Source organism: Corvus moneduloides, chromosome 11, assembly GCF_009650955.1.
Source record: "Corvus moneduloides isolate bCorMon1 chromosome 11, bCorMon1.pri, whole genome shotgun sequence".
In the NCBI taxonomy this organism is placed as follows: Eukaryota; Metazoa; Chordata; class Aves; order Passeriformes; family Corvidae; genus Corvus; species Corvus moneduloides.
In genome coordinates, this window is record NC_045486.1 from 15,703,888 (window position 1) to 15,722,858 (window position 18,971).

The 18,971-nt window shown below is 49.4% G+C and overlaps 2 protein-coding genes across 15 annotated transcripts in view; both read left to right on the top strand.

Moving 5' to 3' along the window:
• The first annotated feature begins 14,340 nt into the window (after positions 1-14,340).
• LOC116449240 (heat shock transcription factor, Y-linked-like) lies at positions 14,341-16,117 on the top strand. The gene is made up of 2 exons (XM_032120527.1): positions 14,341-14,756; positions 15,756-16,117. Exons 1-2 carry the CDS (start codon positions 14,451-14,453, stop codon positions 15,879-15,881), a joined length of 432 nt encoding a protein of 143 aa, XP_031976418.1. The 5' UTR covers positions 14,341-14,450; the 3' UTR covers positions 15,882-16,117.
• Positions 16,118-16,520: 403 nt separating this feature from the next.
• POC1A (POC1 centriolar protein A) overlaps positions 16,521-18,971 on the top strand; it is an 88,446-nt gene continuing 85,995 nt past the window's right edge. For 13 of the 14 annotated variants that reach the window (XR_004242289.1, XR_004242290.1, XR_004242282.1 and 10 more), the window contains exons 1-3: positions 16,521-16,600; positions 17,805-17,889; positions 18,581-18,752. Coding sequence is in view for 1 of the 14 variants with exons in the window: in XM_032120522.1 (XP_031976413.1) it covers positions 16,583-16,600; positions 17,805-17,889; positions 18,581-18,752 (275 nt within the window). In the remaining 13 variants the exon portion in view is untranslated. Of the gene's footprint in view, positions 16,601-17,297; positions 17,371-17,804; positions 17,890-18,580; positions 18,753-18,971 lie in introns of those variants that run through there. The other variant, XR_004242294.1, reaches the window with a different exon arrangement.

The following is an 18,971-nucleotide window of genomic DNA, read 5'->3' on the forward strand; positions in this document are numbered from 1 at the left end:
CATAAATTTAGCAAGATGGAGGGTCCAGCTCAGGTTCTTAAATGGGAAGCAAGGCAACCTGGTGTTGGAATGAAGAGTGATGCTTTCCTGAGGGAATCTTGGGTGTTACCGTCCAGACATAAACCAGTCCTGAGATGCTGGAGGCCAGATCAGGACCTGTGCAGGCAGTCTGAGGTTCTTGCACCTCTTTGGGAATTGTGTGGTGTTGGTCTGGATAAGAGATGAGGTTAGGTGGTCCTTGGACTTGACCCCTAGGCATGGAGGCCTTGACAGCACTCTGCCTGGTCTGGGGCTCTGCACAGCTTTCTGTTGCAAGAGCACGTCTCCCATTTGCTCAACTTTGCTTTGCTAATATCAAGATAAGTCTTGATATTGTTCAATGTAGGTTTTTGCCCAAACCAGGAGCAACAGTTTAACGGTTATTAGCCTCAGATCTTGTCAAACTTGTGGGCAGTGGGTGAGCTGTACTGGAACATGGAGGGTCTTTAAAGTAAACACCAGCCTGAGTCTTGAATAATGATTTGGGCTGCTAGCAAGTAGTTGCGCCACCAGTTACTTGTCTTGCAAGCTTCAGTTATCCTATGAATGAAACAACTTTTAATTTGAATTAATCTCAAAATAAAGGGTGCTTGAAGAAATAAATCACCCTTGGCTATTTGTGTTGCAGTGGGCTCTGCAACCTGGGGTTGTTCTTTCCTGCACACCCCCAGCCTGCCAGTGCTCAGGTCTTGGCTTCCACCTTTGGGGTGGTGCAGTGGCCCCAGTACAGACCTGGCCTGCCCCGGGCAGGAGTGAGTGAGGAGCACAACTGGGCCCTGCTGGGCAAGCAAAGAAGGATTTGGAGATGACTGTGGACCTCTGGATGCAGGTTGAGGCAGGATGAGGTCACTGGAACCTCAATGTGATGGTCATAGCATGCCTCTGCTCTTGCTGCAGCCTGCAAAGTAGGCCCTTGCAGGCCCTGTCTCTGTCCCTGCACAGCCTTGCCCAGACGCTGCTGGGTAAAGCAGGCAGGACACCCTCCCTAGGAGGTGGTTTAATTACAACCAGACAAAGCCTTAAGGATCACAGCCTCCACGTAAGCCTCTGACGTCTCTGGTTGCTCAGCCTAGTGGAGTGGGACCATGCAGGGAACTGGTTTCACAGCTCTCTTGTGCTGGGTGAGATCGTGCTGGGGGAACAAGAAAATAGCCCAGTGTCCCAGCATGAATCAGCCATCCATTTATGTCCAGCTTCTTCAGCAGTACCAGGCAGTCCTGCACGGTGATGGGCTGCAAGGATAAAGGACCGACTCTCCTCTTGTGACAGGAGCGTTTATGCCAGGCAGTTGTGGCTGGCTACTGTTGGTGATAGGAGAAGGAGACTCGGACTGAAGAGCTTCCCTACACTCTGAGCATTCAGGGCTGAAGATCCAGTCACTAGATCATGGCTGTTCAAGTGCTTTGGTTTGGAGGCTCAGGCTACATCTCTTAAGAATTGAGGAGATGAGCCTACAAACAAGAATTTTCTGATTCGGTGCCTTTTCAGATTTGGTTTTGCAATTCTCTTGTGTTTTAAAGGATTTTTGCTAGGCTATGGATATGATTTGCTATTGGCTTCCTTTTCCATTTGTTTAAGCTGAACCGCATGAGAGCACACAGTTGTGCTGTGGTTGTGCTGACTGCCTGCCAGCAGCTTTGATCATGGTGGCCACGCTTCAGTTCAGTGAAAATCTCAAAGAACAGTCAAGCTTTTAAAGGTTCCTCAGGGATCTCTGAAACCACAAAGCCAGCGGATGGAGACCTTGCAATCCACTGACCAAGAAACAGGCTGTAGCAAACTTGAACCGTGGCAGCCATGAGGAAAAAAATCAAACCAGAAACTAATTATCCAAACACTAAACCCATGAGGAACCTGGCTTCCTTAGGTCTGCTGTTGATGGAACTCTTTGCACGGCAGAGGAAACAGAGTTGCTCACCAAGTAGAAACTAAATGAGTGGAAAAAAATTTCTGGATTGCCTGCAGCTATTTGCCAGTAGTGTAAGGCAGGGAAAGGTTAAACATTAACTTCTATCTATCTCTTCTCTACTTTTTTCACTTGCCCAGTGCTAATTCAGTGTAGCAATCTGGAGGGTGGATGGCACATGCAGGGCTGGGGGGAGAGGTGCTTTTGGGTGAGGATATAGCGTGAATGTCCACCTTTGGGGGATATCCTGCCAGGCCAGGGCCGCTGTTGCCAGTTAAGCCAAATGTCACTGAGCTGTCGGAGCGAGGGTTTGGCCTTGGCAGCCAGGGTTGCTGCCACTGTGGAGTTACCCTGCTGCAGCCATTCTGCACTGTGTGTCTGGACAGACGAGAAGGTGATGACTTAACCTGTGCTATAACCCCTGCCCTGGGTTTCTCCAAGCCTGTCACTTGTGAATCACCATTTGTTTATTTACAAAGTGCACTCAAATGACATCAATGCAGAGCCAGGCTGTTACAGACACTGCTGTTTGGACATCAGGCTGTGTTTGCAGAGCAGAGGCAAAGCAGTTGCAAAATCTGTGTGAGTAGTCACCCATTCCTACGAAAACCATAGAGATATCTCAGGTTGTCTGCTTGACCAATTGCTTGAGCCCAAAGACCTGACTCTCTACCTGCTTTTACTATGTAGAGGGTTTGATTTTCCCGCTGCAGAGGTGTTTTACCATGTCTGGGCTTTGTATCATCTTTCTACCTCCCTTACTGCATAAAAGCATTAGGTCAAAAGCTGTAAGAGCACCACATGCATACAGCTGCATTTCACTTGGGAAGGACAGGGGTTGCATAAAAGATATGTTCAACTTAAAACAATTTAATGTGGTTACTCATGATTTTATTTTTTAATGCTAAAGCTTCCTCTTCACAGTCTAAGCCCAGAACCTCGTTGTGAGTGCTGGTGTCACCAGCACAGCAGAGACCACAGCTCAGCTCAAGGGCAGCATTTGGTACCACACTGAACAAGAGCTTATGGTGGGGTTGGAACCTTTACCTTATAATCATGACGTCTGGAGGTGAGATGAGGGTACCTCTTTATAGTAGCAAGGAATTGTTTCTGTAACATATATGCAAGAAACATATATTTAGCAGTATGAGTAAAATGATGCTTTTGCTGTTTGGTTGAAGTTGTAAGATCAAGGCAGCCCACTCCAGATGTGTGGCAGAAAATCCACTCTAGCATAGTCCTCAGCTAAGAAAACAGGCCACAGACAGGTACTAGTTGTTTGGCCTAGCTTAAGAGAGCTGGGAGTCTTTGTTTATAATTAGAGTAAATAAGCCATGATGGAAAATTGTCGTCCTCCTGTTCTTTGGGTCATTTTTATCCATGACACCAATGATTGCAACACCAGTGTGATTAATCCCATGCATGGGATTTATCTAAGATGTCTTTTCATGCGAGGTTAGATCATTTGCTTGCACAGTGTTGTAATACTTTGCACACAAGACGCAGAGCAGCCCTGTGTCTGCCCTCTTTGGGGATGGTGGCCTGTCTTTTCAGGCTCACAAGAGACAGAAGGAGGAACTGAACGCTTTGAGAAGACACTGAAAAACGAGCCTGTGAAATCCCACACTGCCAAGCAAGGCTTTGTTTTGCACAAACAACACTGAGCCTTGAATACTTCAGTCTTGGCTGACTGTATGTGACAAGTGAGTCAGAGCAAATGTCCATCCAGCTAGCAGCAGACTCTGAACGAAGATGCTGTTGTGCACTGTGCTCCTGGCAATCCCCTGAGCCAGAGGATATAGACCAGGAATTTAAAAAAATAAGTGTTAAGCATTAAAAGAATAAAAGTTCTGGTGAACTCATTCTTCCTTGATGAACTTTTATGAACTTGCTTAGTTTAGATCTGAAACATGGCAATGAGTTAAACAGTTCTGTGTCATTTGGAAACGAACTTCCTCAAAAGAAAAGAGTATGTTTTTGTTCAATGTCAGCTGCACTTTCCTGCCCTCTAAACTCTAGAATAGCATACCACACTGTCCTAAAACTTGCTGGTCTTTAAACTTACGGTTTGAAAGCCATACGGTTTTGCTTTGGCTGAGTATCCTGTAATGTCAACAGTTTGCATTTCTGACATCTTTTGTCATGGTGTAAGTATTTATGGCAACCATGTTGTGCTAGAGAGATTTTTCCCTGAAGGTCAGGACAGTTGCAGATGAAATAGCTGATCCCTTCCTCTGCTGGTCCTTGACCGTACCTCTGCAATTCCTAATAAATGTTTGCTGATTAGAATAATCACCTTTGGGGCAATTTGACAGAACTAAATGCTACCAGCCCTAATTGTTCAGTAAGTTGATTTAGCAAGTGATGTCCTTCCCCTTTGCCTTATAGTTAGGACCTTTTTGGTGCTCCTAGGTTTGCAATAAGGACCACTCTGCTTAACTAGGAAAACAAAACTGGATGTTCTTAACATGAAGTTCTCCTACCCCCTGAAATTGGACACCATCCCTCTTCAGATTAACACCAAATACTGAAAGATACATAATAAAAATAACAGGAGTTAGAAACAACTGGCCTGGCACCTCAGCTCTAATTATAACAGTGTTCAGCCAGTGCATGTACTTGGCAGAGGTACTGGCTTCTGTGATCAGATCAGCCAGCTTGAACCAGTGCTTGGGCATTCTCCAGGTTTAGCGTAGCACTTTCCTGGGCAGGAAATATCTTTCTTGTGCTAGTTCCCTGGGGAAGTCCCTCACACAGAACAAGTTTCAGTAGATCACTTCCTCATTCTGCTCCTCAGCTTCTACTCGGCACAGGCTAAAAGTTGCCAGGAGCTTGACAACTGGGCAGTAGCCATACAGCCCTTGAAGTGGAGCCAGCACAAATGCAGCTATGGCAGAGGCTGTGGGGTCTGCTCCCACCAGCTGAGGGTCTGGTCCTTCTGTGCTGCAGCAGTTATTCAAGGGACCAAGCCACCCCCGAGGAGCAGCTGAGTGTGATATTCCCCCTGTTCTCCTCCTGGCTGCTTGGAGCATCCTGAAGCCCAGCAGGTATTTTCCATTCAGCTGTGGTAGCAGGCTGTAAATAGATAAATATCTACATATTCAGCTGGCTGAGCAGGAGGGTTTGTGCGTGTTTTTGTTTAGGCTGGTCTGGACTTTGTCATGTTTTGCCGCCCTTCCCAGATGCTTCCTTCTGCACTTAATAAAGTGGGGCATGGCATCACTTTTGGTTTTGTCTTTGGAAGAGTAAACAAAACAGAGGAGCAAAAGCCGGCTACTTAAAACATATTGCTCTGCTGTGACTGGGGAAAATCTCTCCTTCAGATACAGGCATGCACTGTTTGCATTGCTCATCCTCCTGGCAGGGGTTATGGGCTTTGTCTGCCTCACTTGGTTCAAGCCTACCCTTTCTGATCTTTCTATTTTTGAAATGCCTGAGATGCTGTCCCTTCCTCCCATGGATAGTGGTTCCAGCTGCTTCCCAGATCTCCAGGAGATGATGAAAAAAGAACTCATCAGTGGTCAAGGTACGGTGCTAGACAAGAATGTGCTTGGTCTTGCCAGCACTTGGTTTATCTATCAGACACATTGTAGGCCTGGCATTGAGCTGAAAGGTGGAGGCAGAGGAATGTGTCTGCTCTCCAAGAGGGAGTAAACCTGACGAAGACATGCAGAGCTGGGTGACTTGCAGTGGGAAATAAATTCTTCTGAGAAGGCCTGAGGTGTTGCAGGAGACTCCTACACCTACAGGCTTTTCCTATACCTCAGGATAACTCAAAGCAGCACATCCCAAACTCCCTGCAGCTGTAGCACCTCCCTTTTTGTTTTTGACTTGTCCATCTTCCTGTGACAACCAGCACCTTTCTTTCCCTTTCTACTTTCACAGGAAAAAAACTGCAACAAGTCACTTCCTGAAGGCTGAGTTGGGAGAGGTGGTGCTGTGATCACTGGGTGCTGGCTCTTCACCCCAGAGGGTTTGCCGTGCTGCCAACAATTGCATGTTGATGTTCCTTGTCTTCTGTGAATGTATGGTGAGCTTTCCCCTTGGAGTAAGCCTAAATTGCTGAGGACTTTCTGGAGATAAAGCTGAAGTCAAAAGCTGAATAGGGGCACTTTTTAAGCGTCAGAACATGTTAGGAACTGGCTTGTTGAATCTGTGTTTTGAATGAAGGATTCACATCCATTTACAAAAGACTGGAGCTAGACAGTGAAATATCCTCTGCTCTTCCCATTTCCCAGCTCTTAATACAGTATTAAAGCTCTGTTGCAGCAGTTTGAAGGATTCACACCTAAATATAAACCATTCTACAGAGGAAATATAGTCATGTTTATACCTTTCCCTTGTGCTGCTGGTGACTTTCCCTCTGTTGACAAGCTCTTCATTCATTGGCATGACCATGACAAGCCTGCTTTTAGCACTCTTTCGAAACTTAGCCGGTGCATAGAACAGATTGTTAGAGAACAGCAACCTGGCAGTGCTAACAAGGTGAGCTCAGGGGTTGTTCTGGGCTCTCAGCCGTCTGCTGGGTCTCTGTCACCTCAGAAATAGCCTCCTCTCTCACAGAGACCACAGAATGCTGCAGCCAAACTGCCTCACACTGGGCTGCAAGAGAGAGGCAAGCAGCGACTCAGAACTGGGTGCCAAGACAGGTTGTTTGCATTGATTCTGTCGGCATGAAGTGTTTACTCGACACAAAGGCTTGCTGCAATGTGTTTCAACAAGGAAAACACTTTCCCCTTGCTTGGCAGAACTTTTCATAGCCCATTGAAAGGCTAGTTTGTTACCAGGGAGCTTGTAAGGTGTTTCTCCAGTGAATCACAGACGGTGCAGACTGTCAGGGTGTATCTGCAGGTGTCAGAGGGGCGCAGCTGGAAAGGTTTCCAAATGGGGCACTGGCATGTCCCAGGCTGCAGCTGTCCCTGCTGCTCTTTGGGGAACCACTCCTGGGTGCAGCTGAACGCAGCCCAGGCCTCTCCTTGCCCACAGCAGTTCAGGACAGCTCTGTGGACTTGCTCAGGTGAAAACCCACGGCTGGTTATCACTTCACAAAACCTTATTGTAACATCTGAGCCAGCCCAAGCTTGAGGTTTCAAACTCCCCTAACTGTCCTCTTCAATACCCAGGTTTGGCTTTTGGCTAAGACTAAAGTCTCAGTTCTCGTGTATTTTTGGTTTTCAGGCTTGAACTGGTTACGACTAACTCTCCTCCTCTGCACTTTCTAGCTTCTGTGATTCTCTTATGGCCTCAACTTTGAGATGGACCATCCTCAGGTGTTGGAAGGCTACAAGCCAAGAGTGGGCCACAAAAGAAGAGCCCCAGCTGCATTGTGCCTAGATGAGGAGCTGGAGGAAAGCTGCCCCTCAGGAAGCTGCCAAGATCTTTCGCCTGTCCAGGGAACTGCTGCTGACATGGAGGAGGAGGTGTTCACACCAGCTTCTGCACAGGACACACAGGTGTCTGCTCACAGAAAGCCTGTACTTGACATGGTAATGCAGCTAATCCCTAACATGTGTCCCTGCATATGCAGACCCTGTACACCCTGACACACAGCTGCTCCCACACTTCCCAGCCATGCTAGAGAATGTCTGGAATGCCTCATCTCTGTCACCACCACCCAGCAGCCAGGCCCTGGCTGGCCTCCACCTTTGGCAAAAGGGCTGGGCTTTCCCACCTTCCCCCTGTGCAGTCTAGTGCAGTCCCTTGGACTGGTCCCCTCAGCTGGCCTCTCTCCCTGATATCCACAAGGACATTCTGCAGGTGTCAGAGGGGCTCAGCTGGAAAGCTTCCCAAACAGGGCCCTGGAATGCCCCAAGGCTGCAGCCATCCCTGCTCCTCCCTGGGGAACCACTCCTGGGTGCAGCCAGACATGGCCCAGGCCTCTCTTTGCTCACAGCCCTTCAGGACAGCTCTGTGGGCACTGCTGGGCCCTGGACTCCCACCGCTGGTGGCTCTGGGAGGGAGAAGCAACAAGTTCCCTTCAGCAGTTTTTCCTCGGGCTGCTCCCCCTGCCAGGGCACCACTGCCAACTATCACTGAGATGTCACCTGCGATGTCCCCACAGCACCGGCACCACAGTGCCATGGCAGAACATTTATTGGAACCCACAGTCAGCCATGGCCAGTTGTCTTTTGCCCATTGACTGGGAGAACGAGGTATGGCTGTGCAGGGTGCTGGCCAATGAGGGAAGCTTCAGTCCACCTGTGAGAATAGAAAAGCAAGCTGATTCCCACAGAACCACCACCCCTTTCTGCTCCAGGTGCACTGGGGCAGTGGGCTGACATGGCTTCTCCTGGCCTTCCAGGAGAGGGGGAAATTGTGCCCTGTAGCACTGCCATACAAGCGATGGAGGAGGAGAGGGATGTCCAGCCTGGCAGTGGCAGACACAAGACCAAACGAGGTCCTTCTGTTTCCAGTGAGAGCACAGGCAAAGACAATCGATTCTTGCCCCTTTGCTTTCCACAGAAGCTTTGGAAAATGCTGGAAAGTGACCAGTTTCAGTCCATTTGGTGGAGTGAGGGTGGAAAATGTGTGGCCATCAACAAAGATCTCTTCAAAGTGGAGGTGCTGGGCAGGGGAGTTCATCAGCGGGTTTTTAACACACAGCACATCAGGAGTGTTATTCGCCAGCTGAACCTCTATGGATTCACCAAAGTGCAGCGGGATATCCAAAGATCTGCCTCCCTGCCCGAATTCCTATCAGAGGAAGCAGCAGCTTCTGCTCACAGCCAGGTACAGCAGCTGTTCTGCACAGCAACCAACACTTGTGATAGTCTGGGGGGGGAGAGGGACCTTCACAGCAAATAAGGCCTTGCCATAGAGGAGATGGGGATGGGAGCAAGTGGCTTTCATTTCCTTTTCAGGCTGTGCTGAGGCAGGTTTGAGTGAGTCTTTCTGACTAGTAGAAATGCTCATAAGATACATTTTGGTGTGATCTGCTGAGTTTGAACCCATTAAAGTGACAGACAGATTCAGTGTAATCTGATTTCTCTGAATGTCTTTGCTCCATCTCCTACCAAACCTGAAACCTTCCTGTGGTGCCTGCCCCATGCCAAGCAGATGCATCCAAGGATCATGGGATCACCTGCCTGCTCACATCTGCCTTGAAGCTGCAGAGAAATAGTGATATTTAGCTTTTGAAAGTAGTTGTTCTGCCTTGCCCCCCAGGACAGCAAATCCTCAGTTGTGGTGATGGCTGAACACAATGGTCACATAATGCTTTAGGTTCCATACAGCCCTCAGAGTCCTTTTCCTTAACCATGCTCCTCTTTTGAAATTCAGAGTCCTAGTTCTTGTAGCTTGTGTTTTTCCAGTCTTGGAATAGTAGCAACTAACTCTTCTCCTTGTTCTAGATCCTCTACTACTATAACCCCAGCTTCAACAGAGCACATCCCTGGCTGCTGGGAACATGTAAGAGGAGAGCTGCCCTCAAACAGAGAGCCCTGGATGCAGCAGGGTTGGATGAAAGGCCCCTCTAGAAGCCTAGATGGTCAGACATGCAGGTGTCTGCTGAAGCCCATCCATCTCCACCAGCAGCTGCTCCCATGCTTCCAGAGCCTCCTGGAGCACAGTATGGATATAAAGTCTAATAGACACAGCCTAATAGAGGTGATAATAAACTGTTTGAACAGTAAACCTTTCTGGTTGTCCTGTCCTATTTGAACAGTGGAAAACTCACTTCTTGTATAGTTCTGTGGGTTTAATGTCCCACTTGTCCTTTAGTGGCCTTGGCAAGACAGATGTCCCAGCACAAACGTGGCAATGTCTTAATAGCACCAAGAGATGCAGCAAAGGCTGAGCTCCTGGACAGAAAGGAAGCCAGAAGCTTCTTTCTGAGGATGAGTGTTCATCCTTTTAGTTTTTCCCATGTGAGACTTTGCATGGACACTTGATACTCTTCAGCAGGGGTTGACTGATACCCTCCTCTAATCCACAGAGTGGGGGGCCAGATTTGGGATATTCTGGAACAAAGAACTTTTCCATAAGACTAGAGGCTTAAAAGTCAAGGCCAAATGTGATCTAGCCCAGTGATCAATGTTGTTTGGAAAGCAGCCCCATGGAGAGAGATGAATACTGGGACATGCTTCCATGGCACTGCTAATACCGACCTGCTTTGTAGGTGGGTGGTGCTGGCCCGTGCAGCATTACCTGCCCTGGCCAGGCCTGCCCCAGCACCAGGGTCTGTGTGGCAATGCCCCTGCTGGGTGTGGGCACAGGACATGTGCCCCATGAGTGACGAATTCCATGTCCCAAAGATCTCAGCTTCACTCCTGTGAATTCAGCTAGCGTTTTCCTAGCACCAGTTTCTGTGCACTTTGGGCTCTGGCTTGATGCAATTGTGAGTTCAGCACAGTCTGAACTCTGCTCAACCCTGCAGGCACTAGCAGAGAAAGTTCAGGGACTGAAAGCAGCCACCTGTCCTTGGTCAGCAAGATCAGCACAGCTGGGCTATCTGTGCTGGAGACATTTTAAAGGCAGGTTTGCTCTACATTCCTGTAACAGATTTTTAAGATCCTATAGTGGCTTAAGACACTGGAACCAATTTAAGTGGTCAGAGACAACTTTGTAGATGCCGAGAAAGCTGCTGATGGTGTTCTGGCTGGATCCAGCTTGCCAGGTTTTCTCACTCCTAAATCCTTCTCCTCCTTTAGGCTAGTTATGGAAACTGTAGGCATGCATGAGCTCCCTTTACTCCCTCTCTCTTGGATGGCTGAAGAACTGTATTGCTTCACAGAGAGTAGCAGTGCATTCCTCCGGTGCTCCAGCATGTGTGTCCCCTTGTCACCCTTCCCTTCAGCACTTCAGCTACATGGATGAGCAGTGAAAGTAGTACACATCCACTGCACAGACTGGGCAGAAAATAAAACAGAGTATTGCAATTAACACGGTGCTTTCTGACTCTCTGCCTGGCAGATGCTTCAGATCTGAAGCAGAAGTATTTTCCCTTGGTGTCCTGAGCAGCTCCAGAGCCCAGGCTTTGCAGCCCCTTTCACTTTACAACAGCAAAGACCCTCTGCATGCTGAATGCTGAGGAGAGGGCTCCCCCAGCCCTGTCAGCTGTCTCCTGTTGTTGCTATAATCAGCTTATGTCACTTTCCTCCCTCTTTTCAAGGCTCTGATAACAAGCACCTGGGGCAGCCAGGTGACCTTTGGCTGAGCTTCCTCTTTAAACTCCCGTGGCTTTTGCTTCATTGCTTGGTTGTCATGCAGCAGTAAAGATCTGTTCTGATAGCAGCAGAGGCTGCTCTTCTTCCCTTTCTCTTCTTATGTAGCATCAAAGCCCTCTGAATTTGCTTGAACAGATTTGCATTTAGGTCAGGACTTACTTGAGAAAAAGGGTTTTTTTTCTCCTGTCTTTTTCTTAACTCTGTAAGGAAGGGCAATAAGCACAAAGGCAGGTGGGAGAAAAAAGAATGTGGGCTATAAATAAACAGGTTTGGCACACAGGGGAGGACAAAGTAATTAGTAAGAGAAAAAATAACTGATGCGGCAGCAAGCTACATCTTCAGCTGATGTAAAGCAGCTGATGTAAAGCGGCCTCTCCCCATGGAAGCAAAGGGACCATGTCACTGTCATCAGCTGAGTTGCTTGGTGGATCTGGTCCCTTCTGCAGTGTCCAAACTGTCTGCAGCAGCAGCAAAAGAGGTTGGATAACAACTCTGTGGTATCAATCTTCATCTACATTCTTTGGCTCCTTGTAGCTGTGTGCTTGGGCTGCCTAAGTCCCTGCTGTGCTCGCTGGATGTAAAATGCCAATACCAGGGTGGCTGTCACATTGCAGATGGTCATTTCGACCTACACCAAAGCATTGCAGGGTTGGTTGCCCAGGGCCACTGCCTCCATCTCTAGGATATACTGGATGGGACACAAAACAGCTGTGAAAGACCCATGCTGGGATCATGGTGATCATGGAGGTAGCATGACCTTGTTCTGAGTGCTGCTAGCAACTGAGAGACCTGGAGGTAGGTGCTGGTTCCATTTTAGCTTGTGTGCATTGCTTACACCAACTCCATGTCTCTTGGAGCTTCCTTTGTAGATAACAAAATACTTCTTCCCACCACTGGTCTTGTTGAGAACCCCAGCTTTTTTAAAAAGAGTCTCATGCTGGCTTTCTGAAACTTTGCACGCTGTCCCTCGGAATATTCTTAGAACTGCAAAGGTGTGTGTAGAGACTGGTATGCTCAGCAGTTTAAGTATTAACAGGACACGTGAGAACTGGGGTTTGCACTATAGGATTGGTAAACATTAAGTGTAGTTGCTAAACTTAGACCCACTCACTCTAAAGAGAAATTCAGCGCTTTGTGGACTGGGCTTGAAGTCAAAGGTTAACTGTAATTTCATGCAAGAACAACTCACCTGAATTCTGGGTGTGTCTGATGCTCTGCAACAGCTTTTGTTGCTTTGCATCGTGCAGGGATCAGAGCCTTGGCAGGGCTGGCAGTGCAAGGTTCTGTCGATGTGACAGAAGGGGGAGATCCTGGGGCTTCTGGTCTCTTTCTGATTCACCGTGATACAAATAAGACCAGGGAAAGACTTGCTGAGAATTACTAGATAAAGCCTAGTTGCAAGCTCGGAAGTGGCATTTGAGAGAGGCAAGATCAGGGCTTTTATCGCCCAGAGTTACGGTACTCTTCACAAAGAAGCTGCCCAGATTGGCCTGATTAATCCCTACCGAAGCCGTGCTGCATCTCATCCCGGTTTCCGGCTCGTTTTCCCCTCGCCGTCCCAGGGAGGCTGTTTGCGGCCCCAGCCTGCCCCCCGGTGGCCATCGGAAGGACGGCAGGAGTCCCTCCAGCCGCGGTGACACCGAGGTGATAGCGCATGGCCGGAGGTCCTCCTCCCTGGCTGGGCGTCAGGAGGGGGCTGGCTCCCAGGGCCACCGTTTCTGAGGGATTGGAAAAATCCCATCCTGCCCAAACCCGGGCCAGACAATGCCACAAAGATGTTTAAATGGCTGAACTGGGTTATTCAAGACTCTGTCCACTCCACCACTGGACCCAATGTGCGCTTGTTGCTCCCAAGGGCCCCTTTTTGCCCCTTGACATGAATTTAATTCGTTTTCTTTTGACATTTGCTCTGAACTCCCACAGGTGAGAGTGTCTCGACAACGATCTGCTGTCACCTCTGGCTATTGGTGTTATGCAGTGGCACCCCAGGGCCGAGAACTTGGTAAGCAAAGTAACCATCCATGGCCACCATAGATGCTGCCAGTGTATTATCTAGAAGGCAACTTGGGGTGATTTTTTGGGTGGCAGAATCCTTCAATTAAAGCAAATGTTCCCATTTCCTGCTTTTATAAGTGGGAGTGCAATCACAACATGTTTCTGGTTTTTTAATTCTCTGAAATGGATTGTACAAGATTCTTTCAGACCTTGGGCATATTTAGCATCATGTATATCTTCTTTTTTTACTTCAGTGCAGAGGAAGAAAAGTTAATACTCAAATGCCAAAGAATTTAATGAGGAACAGGTCAGGCCATGCTGGAAACCGCTTCAGATTTCCAGATCCAAAATCCATAGCTATGTGGGCAGAAAGGCCATGTCTGAGGGAGGAATGTATCTCTTCAGACACAGTACCTCAAAGGGCAGGGGGGAATGCAGAGCTTTTCAGGCACACAAACACCCCTGAACCAGCAGCCTGTCTTCTGTGGGATGGCAGAGAGCAGGGAGAAGGATGGATGGCTTCCCTGGGAAGACAAATTCATGGGATTGTGTTCATGGCTCTGCATTTATGAACAAAGCAGGAGTGATTCAGATCAAGTGAACCAGAACATCTCTTGACCGGATGGCTTGAGCAAGGGCTTGAGCTTTGTTCCCCCAGCCCCTGATTGCTGGGTCATTCATGTATGGAGAGGGTCTCCTGCTTTTGGGTCTCCTGCCAGAAACGAAGCAAGTGTGTCCCCTGGTCCCTCCCTCCCAGCTGGTTTTAAACCCACTAGATAAAAATAGAAAAGTGCAATCCCATTCAAGAAGTTTGCAAGTACAATGGGTTGACATCAAGGAATCTCTGCTGCTTTGGGGCAGGAGATGTCAGGAAAAGGATTCTCCATGCCAGAGCTGCTGCTTCTGCATTGCAGTGGTCCAGGGAGCCACCATCCCGCAGGTGTCAGAGGGGCTCAGCTGGAAAGCTTCCCAAACAGGGCCCTGGAATGCCCCAAGGCTGCAGCCATCCCTGCTCCTCCCTGGGGAACCACTCCTGGGTGCAGCCAGACATGGCCCAGGCCTCTCTTTGCTCACAGCCCTTCAGGACAGCTCTGTGGGCACTGCTGGGCCCTGGACTCCCACTGCTGGTGGCTCTGGGAGGGAGAAGCAACAAGTTCCCTTCAGCAGTTTTTCCTCGGGCTGCTCCCCCTGCCAGGGCAGTACTGAGATGTCACCTGCAATGTCCCCATGCCACAGCACAGGCACCACAGTGATGTGGCAGAACATTCCATTGGAACCTGCAGTCTGTTGGTGCCAGTTGGCCTTTGCCTGCCAGCTGGCGGGACACAGCCAAGCTGTCCAGGGCGATGGCTATGGAGCGAGAGTTCTCATCCCTGCGCTTTCCACAGAAGCTTTGGAAAATGCTGGAAAGTGACCAGTTTCAGTCCATTTGGTGGAGTGAGGGTGGAAAATGTGTGGCCATCAACAAAGATCTCTTTGAAGCGGAGGTGCTGGGCAGGGAAGGACAACAGGTCTTCCACACACAGAAAATTAAAAGTTTCATGCGACAGCTGAATGCGTATGGATTCACCAAAATGCAGCGGGATATCCAAAGATCTGCCTCCCTGCCCGAATTCCTATCAGAGGAAGCAGCAGCTTCTGCTCACAGCCAGGTACAGCAGCTGTTCTGCACAGCAACCAACACTTGTGATAGTCTGGGGGGGGAGAGGGACCTTCACAGCAAATAAGGCCTTGCCACAGAGGGCCATTTGCAGGTTGAAAAGAAGCCACTTTTTATAAGAGGGCTTATAAAAATGAGGGAGAGGGATTTTTCATATGGGCAGAGAGTGACAGGACAAGGAACAGTGGTTGTATAGTGAAAGAGACCAGGTTTAGATTAGATGTGAGGAAGAAATCTTTCCCTGTGAGTGTGGTGAGGCTCTGGCACAGGTTGCCCAGAGAAGCTGTGGATGCCCCATCCCTTGAAGTGTTCAAGGCCAGGCTGGATGGGGCTCTGAGCAACCTGGGATAATGAGAGGCATCCCTGCCCAAGGCAGCAGGGTTGGGACTTGATGATCTTTAAGATCTGTTCCAACCCAAAACTGTGTGATTCTGTGATAGAAGGGATGGGGATGGGAGTGAGCAGTCTGGTTTTCATTTTCTTTTCAGACTGTGCTGAGGCAGGTTTGAGTGAGCCTTTCTGACTAGTAGAAATGCAGATAAGATACATTTTGGTGAGATCTGCTGAGTTGGAACCTGTTTAAGGGACAGACAAACTCAGCATAATCTGATTTCTGTGAATGTCTTTGCTCTGTGTCTTGCTGTACCAAATCTGAAACCTTCCTGTGGCACCTGCCCCATGCCAAGCAGATGCATCCGAGGACCAATAGAATTACCTGCCTGCTCACATATGCACTGAAGCTGCTGAAAAATAGTGATATTTCGTTTTCAAAAGCAGTTGTTACGCTTTTGAAACTCCTACACTGCTCTGCTCTCAGGAGGCAAACCCCCAGGGGTGGTGATGACTGAACACAACCATCACATGCTTTAGCCTGAGCTTTAGGTTCTATACGGCCCTCAGAGCCCATGATCCTCTGCTGCACTTCGGAGTAACTTGGGGCTTTCCAGTCTTGGGATGGTGGCAACTAACTCTTCTCCTTTGCCTGTTTTAGATCCTCTACTACTATAACCCCAGCTTCAACACAGCACATCCCCGGCTGCTGGAAACGTGCAAGAGGAGAGGTGTCCTTAAAGGAAGGGGCCCAGACGCAGAAGAGAAGGATAAACGACCCCTTTAGAAGCCCAGATGGTCAACCCAAGCTTCATGGAGAAGCAGATCTGGGCTTTACACAGGCACCTGCTGGAGAGCAGTCAGCAGCCAGTCCATAGCGTCTAATTACTAGCGCTGTTCTTAGATAGAGCTGAATAGAGTTGGGAGAAATAGATTTGAGTTGGTATTAAACCATTGGAAGAATAAACCTTTCTCAGTTGTCCTGTGCTCTTTGCACAACCCCAGGCTGAGTTCCTATTTGGTCCTGCAGACCAAGCAGAAGCAACTGATCTGCCGCCAGCTGAACCACTTCTTGGAAGTGACCAGCCCGGGTTCTTAGCCCTAGAGAGCACGGGCTTGTGGTGCTCCCCTGGCTGAGACTCGGGGATCGCCTCCATCAGCCCCAGAGCAGGAGTTGAGGCAAAGGGACAGGAGTCGGGTGGCTGGGCACTGAACGGACTGCCCAGGGAGCGGTAGCAACCCTGTCGGAATAACAGCGCCGGAGGGGGCTCTCCCCGACTTCCTGAGCCCCCTGTGAGGGGCCGGCTGTGCTCAGAGGAACCAGCCCCCCCGGCACGGACTCGTTTCACGGGCCTGAGGATCGCGCCCGCCCCCAGCCCGCCACGGCGGCCCCTCAGGCGCGGCCCGCCCCTGCCCGCCCCTCGCAGGGCGGGGCCGTTGCTACGGGGCGCGCGCGGCGCGGGAACCGAACGGCGGCCGCGGGGCGTCATGGCCGCCCTCTGCCAGGTGAGGGGCGGCGGGGCCGGCTCGGAACAGCCTGTGTGAGGCCGCTACTGCGGGGCCTGGGCTTCCCGGAATGCCGGGGGGACTGCCGCTGAGCGGGGGTGGCGGCGGTGACAGCCCTTGGGCCGTTGTGTCCGAGCCGGGAGGGTTGTGACGGTGCAGGGAAGAGTGGAAGGGGAAGGCAGGGCTGGTGGCGGCCCGGGCGTGTCCGGTGCTGTGGGGGGCTCTGAGGCCGGAGTGGCGGTGGGAGGCAGTGCTGGGTTTAGGGGGGATGCAGTGCTGCTGTGGGGTGGCATCATGCAGGAGGGCTTGGGGAGCTTAATGCTGCTGGTGGCCCTGGGTCTGGGGTGCTGTTGCAGCTGGGGTTGGCCTCTGTTTGTGGGGAGCAGCACCTCTAGGCTGTTGGAGGGGTTCTGGATCTGCGGAGGGCTGGTGCTGGGTGTTGAGGGGGGAGAGCTGCCCTGTTCTGGAGGTGGATGCTTGTCTGAGCAGGGGGCTCTGGTCAGGTCCTGAGTGGGAGAAGGCTGTGGTGGGGATTGCCAGGGAGGCAGGGGCAGTGTATGTGAGAGCAGGGATTGAAAGCTGATCAGCCTGGCCTGAACTCTGGCCAATTTTCAAGTCTTAAAGCCTCTTGTAATGGTTCTCTCGGGTCTTTGCTTGTCCTTTTTGCCTGACCTCAGGCTTTTTTTGGCCTTTGCAGCAAGGTGCTGTGGGAAGGGTTGTGTGTCAGTCTGTTTTGCTGCAGTTCTCATTCCTCCTGCCTGTTTCAACAGGTGTGTTAAATCTTGCCAGTTTGTCTCTTCTGTGTAAATAGTTGCCTCTTGGCTACACCTGAGCTGAGATGAACAGCTGTCAGAGGAAAGCTGAGCTTGGCTGCCTACTCAGGTGCTATGGACATGGCTTATCTGTTCTATAGCCAGCTTAGAGTCTCTGTGCCAGCAGTGTGTTGTAAAAATGCGTGAGGGATTTGTGCAGTCACCCAAGATCCAAGCTAATAACAGCTTGGATAATTTACCTCTTTTAAAATTTATGGTATATGTGAAATCTGTGTTTTGTGTTGTGCAGTTGCCTGCACAACAGTTCTTGCCTCTACCTTGTTTTTGTGAGGTGAATATGTGGCTTGGTTCACTTGCTGTAGAAATAAAATTATTTTATTGTGCAAAGATGGTTCTTAAATCTGTAGTGTCTGAACATTTTTGTCTTTTAGGAAGATCCATCCCTGGAGAGACACTTCAAAGGCCACAGAGATGCTGTCACTAGTGTGGACTTCAGTCCCAATAAGAAACAATTGGGTAAATTGTCTGTGTTTTGATGGCCAGAGGATAAAGAAAGAGCTGCTTTCCCTTAGTTAGATGGAGGGAGCAGTGGAGGTACTGAGCTCTGCAACAGCAAAAGGTCCTGCTGGAGCTTCCTGCTGACAGCAAATTGAACTCTGCTCCACTCTCCTTGCAAGCTTGTGTTTTTAATATGTTGTGAAGAGCTTCTGAGCTGACTTTGACCAGTGTTTTGCCACAAGAGAGAGGTGTTGGAGGGAGGTGTAGCCTGGGTGCTTTTAAGTCACCAACTCACTGGTCTTCTCTGCTTAATCTGTAGTGACATTTAACTTGCTGCAGCTGATACCTGCCTCTGCTTCCCAATAAGAAAGTGATGAGATAACCTTCGTTTCCTGAGTGTGTGGAAGATTTGCAACCTGTATGGCTTCTGCCTCCTCAGCTGTTGCATGGCTGGACTCTTGGAAGTAAATTGTCAGTCCAAAGTAATGCATGGCTGGCCTTATTTTGTTTGAATTACTGATGAAATTATATGCGTGAAAATAATGAAATACACAGCTTGCGATAGACTGGTGAAGCTTCAAGGGCAATTTATTGAGACTTCTGCAAGCTGTGATGGTGAACTGAGTGTGAAATGTAGCTTTAGTGTAATTGGAGGAGAACTAATGCAAGTTTGGTTTTGTGTGGTTTTGTTTTTCCTTTTTTGTTTCAGCAAGTGGCTCGATGGATTCATACCTGATGATCTGGAGTATGAAGCCTCAGATGAGAGCCTATCGCTTTGTGGGCCACAAAGATGCAGTTTTGTGTGTCCATTTCTCACCTTCTGGTCACTTGGTGGCTTCAGGCTCTAGAGACAAAACAGTCCGTTTGTGGATCACTAACGCGTGAGTACCTATTCCCTTCTGCCTCTCTGTGTGTTTAATTATGGCTTGGGATTTCTCCTTCTTTGTAGCAGTTCTCTGGCTATGGGACAGGGATCTGCCTGAGGGAAAGAAGAACCACTGTGTCTTTGTCTTCTCTTCAATCTGTGAATATGGACCTCCTGGTGGTACAGTACGTGCTGGAGACAGATTTTGGACCAAGAGCTCCATAAATCTGTTGGA

What these genes read in the sequence shown, in the direction of transcription:
- LOC116449240 (XM_032120527.1), top strand. Translation starts at nt 14,451, where the DNA reads ATGGCTATGGAGCGAGAGTTCTCATCCCTGCGCTTTCCACAGAAGCTT. An exon ending in CAGCTTCTGCTCACAGCCAG is followed by an intron (nt 14,757 to 15,755) that starts GTACAGCAGCTG and finishes TGCCTGTTTTAG; the next exon opens with ATCCTCTACTACTATAACCC.